Source organism: Rhinolophus sinicus, chromosome 18 (assembly GCF_057876585.1).
Source record: "Rhinolophus sinicus isolate RSI-liver-muscle chromosome 18, RSI-T2T, whole genome shotgun sequence".
NCBI lineage: Eukaryota > Metazoa > Chordata > Mammalia > Chiroptera > Rhinolophidae > Rhinolophus > Rhinolophus sinicus.
The window spans coordinates 21,556,338-21,570,514 of NC_142518.1; the positions used below are offsets into that span (position 1 = coordinate 21,556,338).

The window sequence follows — 14,177 nt, forward strand, 5'->3', positions numbered from 1 at the left end:
GTTAAAAGAAGCAAAGCCCACATTCTATTCAGAGTGATCATTGGCTATTTTCATCTTCTCAAGATGTTACCCAACAAACACTAATATATGAAAGAGAATCTACCAGGGCTTTCTGGACCACATGTTCAATTTTTTTTTTCATTCTGATAAACCCTTTTCTCTTTTGTAGCGTACATTGAAGATGTAGCAAGGTGTGTAGATCAAAGCAAGCGGCTGATTATTGTCATGACCCCAAATTATGTAGTCAGAAGGGGCTGGAGCATCTTTGAGCTGGAGACCAGACTTCGAAACATGCTTGTGACTGGAGAAATTAAAGTGATACTAATTGAATGCAGTGAACTACGAGGAATTATGAACTACCAGGAGGTGGAGGCCCTGAAGCACACCATCAAGCTCCTGACGGTTATTAAATGGCATGGACCAAAATGCAACAAGTTGAACTCTAAGTTCTGGAAACGTTTACAATATGAAATGCCTTTTAAGAGGATAGAACCCATTACACATGAGCAGGCTTTAGATGTTAGTGAGCAGGGGCCTTTTGGGGAGCTGCAGACTGTCTCGGCCATTTCCATGGCTGCGGCCACCTCCACAGCTCTAGCCACTGCCCATCCAGATCTCCGTTCCACCTTTCACAACACGTACCATTCACAAATGCGTCAGAAACACTACTACCGAAGCTATGAGTATGACGTACCTCCTACCGGCACCCTGCCTCTCACCTCCATAGGAAATCAGCATACCTACTGTAACATCCCTATGACACTCATCAATGGGCAGCGGCCACAGACAAAATCTAGCAGGGAGCAGAATCCAGATGAGGCCCACACAAACAGTGCCATCCTGCCGCTGTTGCCAAGGGAGACCAGTATATCCAGTGTGATTTGGTGACAGAAAAGCAAGGGACACCCTGTCCCGGGAGCTTGAGTAGAATCTGCAGTCCAGTGCCTGGAACTAAATCCTCGACTGCTGCTGTTACAAACATGCATCACAATCTCTAGAACACGAGGAAAAACAGGGTCTTGTACATATGTTTTTTGCAATTTCTTTGTAGCATCAGTGTTCCTGTTTTACCATGTCTCTTATCCATTACATTTTTTGGACTTTGTTTTATATGTCATTGGAATTTGTAAATTTACATTTTTTTAAAGAAGAGACTTATGTATAGATAGAAAACCCTTTTTTGCTTCATTAGTTTAGTTTTAGAATGGGTTTTATTTCCTTTTCTTGATTTTGTTTTGCTTTCAACATTTCCTTGGGGTGCTTGGACAAATCTATCCAAAGGGACAAGGAGCACCGGATCCTCTCTTGGGTTCTGCCTAGGATCAGCAGGGCCATGTGGGCCTTCAGAGAGCAGTGCAACGAATACCAGCATTGCCATTTGGGGGGGAGGGGAAAGATGAGAACACTTGTTCATAGGAGGGCCCTGCCAATCAGAGCCCTGAATCTCTTCCTTGTCCCGCCTCATTCCCCACCTCTACCCTTCTAATGGGGGCATGATGTGTAAACTCTAAGGAGGGGTGAGGGTGGGTCTAACTGTCTTAACATTTAATTCACTGCTCGTCAGAATACACTCCAGACCCAAAAGTGTGCTAGTCACTTGACAGTGACTACTACAGAATGCTAAGAAGAGAAGATCGAGGGTATGAAAATGGGGGAGAGAGTATTGTTTCCGTTTTTTAAATGAGTTCATGTACCCTTATATAAATATATATAAATATATATATATATATATAAACATACAACAAAACAAAAGAAACAAAAAAAAAAAAACACAAAAAAACACACAAAAAAAAACACTAAAAAAATCAAGTCCTATATTTGATCACTTCCTGGAAAGGCATGAATGTGTTTGTGGCTGTTTTTGTTTAATATTCTACTTCCTCTTTTCTCTATATATTTTTTCTGCAAATGAGATTATGTGCAAATGCCAGGCAAGTTAACTCAAAAGGGTGAATCAACACAAGTCAAAATGCAATTTACGTTGAAGGCTTCCAAACCAAAGGGAAGAACAGGATTTGTCATCAAATATGTTTTGTCACCTTGTATTATACAAAATGTTATTTTCTAGAGTCAGAACCAATCTGTGAAACTTATTATGGGGTCTCCTTGTATTTAAATGTTAATTCACTATATTTAATTTTCAATGCTACATTCAGAATCAAGTGTTTGTTTTCAGTTTGTGAATGTAAACAACACTTATTAATATCAAAGTGTTTAAGAACTCAGGAGGTCAAACCTACAGCAATCAGTATTTTCAAAATAAACATTATTTACGCAAAATAGTTTTTAAATTAGGTGAGAAAGTGTTTGAAATAATTAATTTTGCTGTATAAAGAATTACTTTTATTTTAACTGTATAATTCTATCTTTCAGAAACAGAAAGCTGATGCTCCCAGGAAATTCATCCCTACCATATAGCTTTACGTTTGAAATCAGTGACATAATCAACTAATACATATTTACATTGAAGATGATGCAAAATCAGTTGTAAAGGAACTTGCAGAGGGCAAAATTGTTAAAGGGAAATATTACCCAAGTAGCTTTTAGTTTACAAAAATCAATGTGATAGAAACGCTGGTAATAGAACTTACACATTACTTCAGTGATTCTTATAGGAACTTCCATTCCAGTCATCGTCTGTGGGCTCGTGTAGTGACTATTGTATTTTTGGTTTATTCCTACCACCATAATAGAAAACGATTCTATAATTTTGGTCACAATACCAAGGTGAGAGTTGGCCCCCAAACAGTGTAAACTTCAATAGAGATCATTGGGGAGGGAAAAGTGAATTGCAAATGTACGAGAGATGAGTATAAGAATTTTGTAACAATGCAAATGTCTCAGTATTTGTGTGACAATGTAAAGGAGCCGTGGGATGTGCATTGATTTTTATTTGCTTAAAAAAAATGTTTATTTCCCTGACAACTCGCCTGGGTCCTTCTCTACAATCTGTTCTTTATTCCCGTGCTCCCCTTGGACCTGTGACACTTTTTCACAAACCAGAACTGAAGCTGCAAGGACACATAAACTTTAAGGTCAGCTTTGCATGTTGGGTTATTTTCAGAATCCAAGAAGGCCATTGTTTACTTTGTACTATGGACATCTGTCAGGGACTGGTGGCAGTGATCCTCATTGGACCGGACTCCAGACTCCCCCAGTGTTTAGAAAATTGAAAACATAGCAATGGCCTGATTTACTTCATTTTTTGATATTTTTTATTTTTTTAAGTGCACGATGGAAGTGTGGAATAAATGTAGAGGAAATTATCAGACCACAGTCATATTTTAGGCATCTATAGATGTTAATTTAGCTGTCTTGGGAGTACATTTTTTGTTCTATTTTTTGTGTAGATTTAAGCACTTTGAATAGCATGAGGCAGGGATTGATGGGAAATATTTGATACTATCACAGTTTAAGAAACTTTTTTTTCCTCTAATGCTTTGTCATATTTTTAAAAAATGAAATAAATAGAGAAGAAGCTACCTATGGCTTGAGAAACATTCCTCCCAAGTATTCCTCTATCAGCTCCATGTGAGAACAATGAAGGAAACTGTCACGTGATCACGTGCTCTATGTTTAACAAAAGTTATGTTAGAACTCACAATAAAAAGGAAAAAAATGTATTTTCCCTAGTGCTTAGGTTTCATCCTTCTCTTTTTTTGGTGGGGGCTATGGGGGATAATAATATTCTAGCTGTAAAAACACAGCTGAAAGTGTGAATATGTTAGCCAAGCTGAGGGAGAGAATGGGCTTCTGGACTTGGACGTATGTGATGTTTGATATTGCCTGTTTTTCATCCATCACTGCTCAGGCTCCGAGTGACACATTATGGATTCAAGAGTTCATCTGGTTCTTTAATGTAACTTCTACTTGCTGCCTATGAGCGTCCTACCCTTTATACTGGTGCTCAAATCTTTGATAATTTAATTTGTAATCCATCCCTTAGGTCTCCTATGGGCAGAGAAGAAATTTGTATCTCGTGCAGCCAGCTGATTTAAATTTAGATCAATTCTATGAAATAAATCCAAGACACAATGAGTTAAGAGACCTGAACCTACTATATTTCTATATCTGAACACTTGATTGTTCAGTCAACCATTTTGTGTTTATTACTTTCTTTATAATATATGTATTAGAACCCTATCAACTTAATCTTAAATATCTAGATACTGGTTTCTTCCTTATTACTCTATTATTTAGTGTTTCATAACAAGAGAGAATGTTAACTGACAGCCAACCTCTAAATGCTAAGTAAGTTTTATTTATCCTAGAATAGTTGTTAACTTTGACAGACACCATTTATGTAAGTTAAAATCATCATTTCTAGGAAAACATTAATTCATACATTGGTAAATTATTTTCTGATTCTGGAATGATATCCTACTTCTCCTTTTTCCAAGAAGCATTTTTTATATTGTGCTTAATTTCTATATTTTTTAAGTTTAGGTCTTTAGTCCCAAAAGAAAGCTTATTGAAATTCAAAAGAGGCTATTGGTCTTGTACTAATGAAATGACTGAATGGAAGAACTAAGAGAATACACAGACATGGAAGAGGAAACTCCTTTATTGTCTCTAATCTGAACTTGCTTGGTCATTATTCCCATTATTGTCATAGTTGATTAAGAGAGGTGAAATATTATTAAATGGGTTAGAAATCCTACCTACAGACACATATTACCTATTACTGAAGATTTCTCTTAACAATATATACAGTTATTGCAAAGAGATGATGATGCAACTGAGTTCCCTAAAAGGAGAAGCTTGTCAAAGGAAGCAGAGCTATTTCTTGCCTTATCACGAACCCTTTCCATTTTATTTTTCTGAGCAAAGAAAGTACCCAACAGTCAAATTTTGATTATCCTTAACAATAGACCTTAACCTTGGGTTCAGGGACCCCTGGAGTCTATAAAAAGAATTAAAGAAAACAATAAGTCCTTGAAATTCTAGACAAAATTTTGGATGTGAGCAAAATTATGTTTTCCTCAATATGAGTCTCTAAGACATCCATCACCTGCAAAGCTATTGATGTTTGGATTTAGAGCATATTCTTAGAAACTGACATTGAGATAAACCACACCTTGCAGAACTGATATGGCTACGATTCCTCACCTTCATTCATGAAAATTCAGGGGATGCTTATTGTTCTTTTAACAAACCAAGACAGTTCGTCTTCCAACATGACACGACTTATGGGAGACTTGGTTTATAGTGAGGAAAAACTTTGTATGATGATAAGTAATTCAGGCTCAGATAAATGAGGATTGACTTCTTGTTACTATGATAGTTTACTCATTTCTTAATTTACTCAAAAGATAGTTGGGGGGAATGTGAAATCATGTAATTTGGCATGCTGTCTTATTTCATTAAACTTCTTTATGATTTGGGTTTAATCATATTTCCTACAAAATTAAGAAGAATTAATTTAGTATAAGAGTAGAAGAAACAACCATTTGACATGCTTTTCCAAAGGGACCCAGTTTTCTTATGCCAAGATTTAGAATTGGTTATATACTTGGTTTTCAGCAATTGTGCTTTTGCTGGTTTCAGAACTGATGATATGACTTTGGGGCAATATGAAGAATTTTGAGAATAAACTGCAGTGAGGTGGTTATTTAAATTTCACTTTTCACTCGGGATTAGGAACACTGTGAAAGTTTGTGCTATGTTAATAATTAAGATACAAGGAGCTGCAAGACCTAAATTGGAGTAAAGGAGAATGATAATCTTAATCCTAATCTCACATGTTTTGTCATCATTAAACTTCAGTCAGATTCATAGAAAATGCCCAGACTAAAAAGAAGGAACTCAGCTCTAATCTTCCATTGAGTATCATTTCTTCCTTCCAGGCTCAGAATACAAAACATCTCTCCATTACAGACACAAGATATATAAAAGAAAAATTTCCTTCTGCCCTTTGGTAATGTTCCTCTGAATAGTCTGTGAGTCTGCTGACAAACTCATGTTTCTGAATTGTTCATTAAAGTGAGTCAAGTAAGACACTATTGTTTTTCTACCATTCACTACCTTCATTGATGCATCCCCAGGTTCCACAGCCTGAAAAGTATTCTTTTTCTAACAAAGGCAATCACTCTAGGTCATTACACTGTATTCCCCCCACAACTAAATGAATAGAAACCGACACTGCACATGGACTTGAGACTACTACATGTAATATTGATGTTGTGTAAATTTCAATCTTCATAGTCCAGATAACCTTAAGTTTCAAAGGGCATGCTGGTCATTAAAAAAAAAAAGACTTAATGTAAAATGACATATTACATTGTGCATGAACATGTGGCAAAGTAAATTGGATCTATCCTTACTAGTCAATGAGAGACTAAATTTGGGGAGATCAGATGTGAGTGTTTTAGGTTAATTCTCACTGGGATGAAGACATCTTTATGTTAGAATACATGGACAGTTGTCCATATTCTTTGCAGCACATGCTCCTGGTAACTAGAATCCTTAGTGTGTTTTTTCCACCAAAGTAGTGGAGATATGTTCATATAATCTACTATTAAATTGTAAAAACTTTTACATTTTCAGAGTTTGAGGGTTCTCAAATAGGAAAGTGAATATAGTCATTTTCTTCTGCTGGTGTTCAAGTCAAATTTTAAACTCAGACACTCTCAGATATGTTCAACAGTCAGTAAAAAGTGCATTTTACATAGTGTTTCCCTTTAGTTTTGCCTACCCTCTTTGATTTTGTACAATCTAGAATGTATGTAACTCGTGTAGGTGATGGAGGCGCTCCTTTTTTTCTTAGAATACTTACAATTATATATTTGGTTTTGCTTTGACTAGCAATAGGAAAATAGACAAATACAAGTGTAAAAATGAGAAAGTTTAAAATTGAATTATAATTTGTGTTTTATAGTTGTTTCATAAGTCTGTTGCTCTCTATGAGTATGCTCTCTATATATCCTGTAAAAACAAATTTATATGTTACATAGAAATTCAAGAAATTAAATTATTTATTAAGCTACAAATGTTTCTTCTGGTTTCTACCTGATCATAGATGAAAATAAATTAAATAATGTGTTATTGGAACATATGTAAGTACCTTCGTTGATTTGGTAACTCTTGTGATACTTTTCTTTCCCTCTCTATATATGTCTGTATAAGCTTACAACTCTTAGATTTAATTCCTATTATGAGTGTGAAGAAAGGGACTTAAGAAATGTCCAATTGGCTGAACAAAAAGAAAAACTTTGCTAAAAAGTCCACTTACAAGCCCTCTTGTTTTCTTCACTACTGGATTATGGAGAGGTTTGAATCACAAACTTGATCACTTTATTATCACGTTAATTATCTTTTTAATGTTGAAGTCTGCATTTTCCCCTCATTTATTTCATAAAATTCTTTGAGAGGAAGAAATGAAAGGCATTATAACATGTGAGTCCTCTTTGCTGTTTCTCTCTCCCTTTTTCAAAAAAAAATTTTTATTGCGGAATATTGGGGAACAGTGTGTTTCTCCAGGGCCCATCAGCTCCAAGTTGTTGTCCTTCAATCTAGTTGGGGGGGGTGCAGCTCAGCTCCAAGTCCAGTCACTGTTTTCAATCTTTAGTTGCAGGGGACACAGCCCACCATCCCATGCGGGAATTGAACCGGCAACCTTGTTGAGAGCTCCCGCTCTAACCAACTGAGCCATCTGGCCGCCCTCCCTTACTTCTTGAGCCCCAGGTATTTTATTCCTTTCTTTTTAAGGTACTACTCACATAACGACCTTAAAATAAAGTCCCCTCAGGTAGTATTTTAAAGTGACCGAGATCTTTAATCATCTTACTTTTCTACTCTTTTTGCATTTACTTGTTGTGCACAGTCATTCCAAAAGGGAAATGATTTGGGCCTTACTTTTCATTTTATGTTAAAAATAAATAAACAGTATTTATTTTGGGGGGAGGGGAATGGTGGTAAGTCTTTCCATCCCAAGCATAACAAGTGAACAACCATAAACTTCTTAGAATGAATGGGTTGTTTAGGTAGAATTCATATCTTAGAACAACCTTTTAATAAACACTTATCAAAGATGAAGCAGAGCAAAATCATTATGAAAATGGAAGGAATGTTTAAAAAAAAAAACCATAAGGTTAGTTTAGGTTGTATTTCAAAGTAATTAATATATTTAAAATTTTGTAAAGTCATTTCTACCTCAGTAGAGTTTTTCAATGTGAAAAAATAACTTCTACTGAAAAAGTAAAATGTTATATGGATTATGACTCAGTGTATAATTTCCACATTGTATTTTAAATTGTGAAGCATAGGATCTGACCCATTATTAAAAATATCAAGAGTGAACTCTCTATTTGAAGAGCAATTTGGGACTATTGGTGTACCTCACACACACACATAACTCAGGAACTTTCAATTACATTCATATTATTGACAGGTGGTTAAAAGATTGATACTAATGAAACAACTTATTTCTAGAAGTTTCCTAGTTGATATCACATCTATACGTACTGGAAAAATAAAAACAGAAAATGAGGCAAATATTCAGAGAATTAAAATAGCAGTGACCCAAGTACTTGCTGCTGTGGTATTTTTAGTTTTTGTATATGGCCTATAAGAGTCATTCAAACAATTTCCTTGATTAAGCTCAAATTTTCAATCAACATTTAATGCACAGTAATACTGATGTGTGTGGAGGAGGGCAGGGTAAAGTTCTGAAGGGTAGAGAACATCTAAATTTGACCAATAGTTTTGCCAACTTTTTGCCCAAATTAAGGATTTTTTTATCCCAGTGATATGTCAATTGGTTTTAGATGGTACACCAAAGGAGGTTTTTATTTCAATAGTTATATATTTAAAATGTGTTAGGATTTAAAAAAAAAAAAAACTTAAGTACTACATTAAACTTGACTTTATGGATACTATTTCTAGTTCTGCTTATTTGATAAAATGATATATACATACATGATTTAAATAAAAACATAGGTAAATAGTCTAGGAAAGTTGATATATGGCAAAAGTCATCAAGACTGTTCACGAATGAGTGGATTATGGAAATACTGCTGAAGCAGTCAAACTTCTAACTTCTGGGGGGAAAAAACTAATAAAAGGCAAAACAGCCCCAAGAAGAACATGCAAAAAACCTACATAAACAACAAAAAGAACTGTAAGATTATGAAAATCAATACCTGGTTTAAATTAAACGATGAAATATCTCAGTTCTATCATCCTTGACAAAGAACTGCTTATACAATTATGAACTTGGAAGGAAAACTGGACTCTGAAAATCCGTTCTTAGGTGGTCTCAGGCTGAACAAAGAATTATTTCTCAGCATGCTTTTATAAAATAAAATGAGAAATTGATTGCTAAACATTATAATGTATGAAGAGAAATTATGATTTTTGGCATTCTTGATACTGTGACATAAAGGTGTGATGAGAAGTGAAATACTTCTTTCATAGCATCCTTCTAATGGGCCTACTCGTAATAGTTCTAAAACCTACGTGTACTTAGAATCACCTGGGAAGGTTGGAAAATCTCCAAAGTCTCATAAACTCGGAAGAAACTGGTTTGGGGTTTGTCCCTATTGTTCATTTTATTATTTTTTTTAAATAAACACTGCAGGTGATTCTATAAGAGACAGCCAGAGTTGAAAACAAAACAGGTGGATCTCAAATTTTAGGCTTTAGAAGAATTGCCTGGAAGTCTTGTTAAGAATGGAAATTCAAATGCACTGGAGGGGGGGCGCCCAGAATCTATTTACTTAACAAGCTTCCCAGGTGATTTAAATGTGGATGCTCGCAGACCACTCTTTGACAAGCACAGGTATAGGGTTTGTTGTTTCTGTCATTATAACTGCTGTCACTCTTTGGAATACAAAATTAAAGTTTGCAGAGGATGAATGTCAGCATGAACTGGGTCTTCCTTTTTAAACAACTCCTCCCAATTTGTTCATCAGAACTCACGATGAAGAAGTCCTGGGGGGGAAAAAATGAACTATATAGACAATTACACCTTATTTGAGAATATCTGGGAAACAAGGGGGAAAAAAGGTCTAGTCAAGAAAACCGAGTCCAACTTTGTCATGAAATATATGACTTCAAAAAAGTAATTGCACTATCATAGGAACAAAAGCTAATTAAAAGTCGTATTCACTAAGAACACACCTTCCAAGAGAATATAGGTCTATGGTCACTTCTGTTTCTGTTAAGGAAGAAAAATAGCAAAATTAGAGAGGGATGCCAAAGGTAGTGGTCATGAAAATAAATATCAATACCAAAATTTTTAATTAGTTGGAATTAATTATTTTTCCTCATCAAAAGATGAACTCCAAAGAAGATTTTTCCAAATGTCCTCTAATGTAAGACTCACTTGTAGCATTTGTTAATGGCATAGATAACTGGCTCACACTCTAACACAACTGAATAACAGGAAATGCTTATGATCATGTAATGTGGGGAAATCTATTCTAGTGAATGACAAAGTCCACGCTATATTCATGCAGTGCCAATAAATTTAGTTAATTTTATGTAAGATGATAAGTTAAATGCCTCATCTTGCATTATTTCAGCAAAATAACAACCTACACAACAATGACAAACCAGTTGGTTCTTTATTTCACACTTATTCTGACAATGTATTTCTAGCCACATAGATTTATCTCACTGGACTAATGTTGACCTTTACGTCCCTTGTTATGTCAGGAATGACTGCCAATGATGAGGTTGCTAGCTTTTGTTTCCTAAGACAAATATCTTATTTGATGTCTGATTCTCATAACTAATCACGTCACTGATCCTAAGTGCATATTTCAAGGACATGGCTCCTGTTAGTTGAGAGAAAATATTCTTATACATTCTTTGTGCAGTAGCCACATCAAAGGGTTTCTAGAGAATTAGTTTAAGTTTTTCCACTCATGTTCTAGTTACTTCCACAGTCAATGTAGGCCCTCTTACCATCTAGGGTTTTATAACACTAGAACATCCAAAAAATAATATTCAACAGTAGAATTTTATTGAGTGAAATATAGCCTTTTTTTTATTTCTACACTCACCTGAAGGACACAATGTACTAATTGAGCGTGATGTATTTTCAGAATGTACTCTGGACAGCAACAGTGCAAAACAGAAAACTTTGACCATGTGAAGCATTTAGTGTGTAAATTACATGTGCATGTATGTGTAATGTGTGTGCACTTTCATTAAAAAACATGCACTAACAATGCATTAAAATAAGCTTAATCAAAATATACAGAGGGTGCCAAAAACATGTATACACGTTTGAAGAAAGGAAAAAACTGTATTAAAATTGTAATACTCAATATATACTGATAACAAAAGATGAATACAAGTCATGTGTATACATGTTTTTGGCACCCCAGGTATGTGCTACATAAATAAATAGTTATATGTTTCCATGATATTGCCCTCTATCGGGATACTACCCAATTAATCATTTTTGCAGAAACTAAAAATACCCAGATTTCTGTTCAACTAACTTTTCTTTAAGGACATGCATTTTATCTTAAAGGAGAAAGTCAGTTCATTCTTGCTTTTCCCATAAAAATTCTGTGATTGTTTCCATTTCTCCCTTTTTCCATTATGTGGTAGCCCTGAATTATTTATTTATAAAAAATGGGGAGGTATTGCACTCAGCAACTATCATAAGAAAAGCTTGTGAAAGCACCAAAGTTATTACCATGGGTTTCCTATCTTTCAGTCGATTTTATTTTTTCAGGGCTGTGAAATAACTTATTTTTTCAGATTCCATTTAAATTATGTCCTTAGCAAATAACATGTCCTCAGCAAAGCCTAACTTTAGAAACACAGTTACTGATAAGATTTCTTTTTAGTTTTCTCTTACTTTACAGAATCTGTGCCATCGCTGAAATGAAACGAAAACATAACAGAATTAAGTAAATTTACAACTGACTATCTTATGAATACTGCACTTTAAATATTCTGTGCTATGAGGCGACCTCATATTCGTAGTCATCTTCAAATGGGCATCTAAATAACTTGCTGTGTATTTTCATGAGAAAACTGGACATGCAATGAGAAGTTATAGGAAGAGGATAGCAGAGATTCCTGCTGGCGTAGCATTACAGAAGTAGACATTTGTGTTGATATCTCTAAAGATGTTAACTATGGCTTATAGGTAAGACTCTATAACCAAGTGTATCAAGTATAACATACTCAGCATTTTGTGCTTTCATTTTTAAGAGGGGAAGAGATCACTCACTAAATATGAATGCTGCATATGTTAGTAATAGAGATAGTGATTTTGTAATTTTGATTGCACTTGCCTTAAATTTTTTCCTAAAAGAAGTTATATATATATAAACAAATATAGATGAGGATGGTTAAAGAACATCGTTTAAAAATAGGCAAGTTCTGCACTGACTATGCTTTTTTACATAACTTAATACATAATGGCAGAGTATATTTGCCAGATCAATGTAAGGAGTCTATGAGCACATGATAACAGCAGTTTGTATAAAAGCACAAGATGTTCTATGTTTAGATTAAAAACTAACAATGATAACTTTTGGTGTGACTGCTTTAAATTTCAAAAAAGTTGGATGTTTAAAGATAAATTTATTACTTGCACAAGAATATTTTTGTATAATACTGGGAAAGTTTTAAAAAATGGATTTGCTTTATGGAGTGCAATTTCGGAGAAAATAAACAGGGTATGTGTCCAGTTTGTCAAATGTTTTCTTTCAAGATTACTCTTTTGCTGGTTAAATGCGAGGATATGATGACTTGAAATACTTTTTTTTGTGAACTGAACAATACCAACAACAACAACAACACAAAAATAAAGCAATGTGAATAAGTTGCGTATGCAAACTTCTTTTAATCAATACTAGTAGATACTGAAAACAGTAGTGAAGATCCATTTTTTGTGAGTATAGTGCTGGAAATAATTACCGATGTGGTTTGCCATTCAATCCATGAACTTATAATCATTATAAAAAAAATTAAAAAGTGTTTTGTCTTTAGAAAAATTTTTGTTCTTCATGCTTCAGTCTAAAATTATATTTATTTTCTAACATCAAGAACAATAAGACAAGCTAATAGTACCCCAATACTTCTTATTAAATATTTAGCACATCAAAACTAATGTATGAAGAAAGTTCTTGAATTTATAAGAAGTTCTATGCATACCTATTGGTAAATGTATGTCTTGGCCTAAACATGTTATAAGACTTTTGAGGAAGAACATGTTTACAAAAATGGTGTACTGGTTAATATTTATATATGCATTATATATAGGGAAATTATATGTGTATCTATAATCTCCCTCTAATGCACCTATATTTAGTTAGATATTCTGCTTTGAAATCTTATGATAAATGTCACTGTGAATTGATTTAGGGGCTGAGGAGTCTCATAAGGCTAAAAATGTTTCTTGAAGATGAAAATGAGAGGCTATATCACTTAAGAAAACAATAGTCCCGGGTACGATGTGTGGATTTTTCTATATGCTTTTATAAATATTATCCAATAATTGGTTTTAGGGAGGTTCTATTACTCTTCCTAGTTAAGAAAAAAATGTAGAAACTGAAAATAAGCCTTCTTTACTGTCACAAGTACTGTCTTTTTGACAAGACTTGTGACAAGAAAACCAAAAAAAGAATCACATTTTTTTAGACATGAGTTATCATACCTGTAGTACTATTTGTGGGATGTGGAAAAAGTGATGGACTAATACAGAATTTTTTTTTTTAAGTTCGTGAAAGATTTCTTCCAAGAGATCAAGGGCATGCAAATGAAAGCCTAATTTATGGTTTATCACAGATGTTCCTATATCTATGGTAAGTATTGCTACTTCTTAATGATGTACAGTTATTTTCTATATTTTGAGCACCTGTGTAAAAGTTTGCAGTTATTACTATATTAGGTTGCACCCAGGGGAAATGCCAAAATCAGGAGTGGGTGAATGCAGTTGCTCAAAAAAAGTATTACAGGCATTTATTTGGAAAAGGAAAAGAACATTTAGATCAGTAAAAATAACAATAAAAAAATTAACTTGTAGAAGTTGACCCTAATGTCTTATCCCCCTTACCCAATTGCCATATATAATATCACTGAATCTCATACATTGACATACCCAAATTTTTTCTTGTAATTCATTTAAGAATTTGGCTAAATTAACAATATAGTCTTCTTCTGTGTTCTATCTCTCTAATATGTATCTTAAAAAAAAAACAGGAAGACAA

The 14,177-nt window shown here is 34.2% G+C and overlaps 1 protein-coding gene across 1 annotated transcript in view; it reads left to right on the forward strand.

The window, feature by feature from the left end:
- The window catches only part of IL1RAPL1 (interleukin 1 receptor accessory protein like 1), a 1,306,826-nt gene extending 1,293,942 nt beyond the window's left edge, over positions 1-12,884 (forward strand). Inside the window, exon 11 of the mRNA XM_074323621.2 lies at positions 170-12,884. Within this exon, the coding sequence (XP_074179722.1) occupies positions 170-888 (719 nt within the window). The 3' untranslated portion in view covers positions 889-12,884. The remainder of the gene's footprint in view (positions 1-169) is intronic.
- Positions 12,885-14,177: the final 1,293 nt, after the last annotated feature.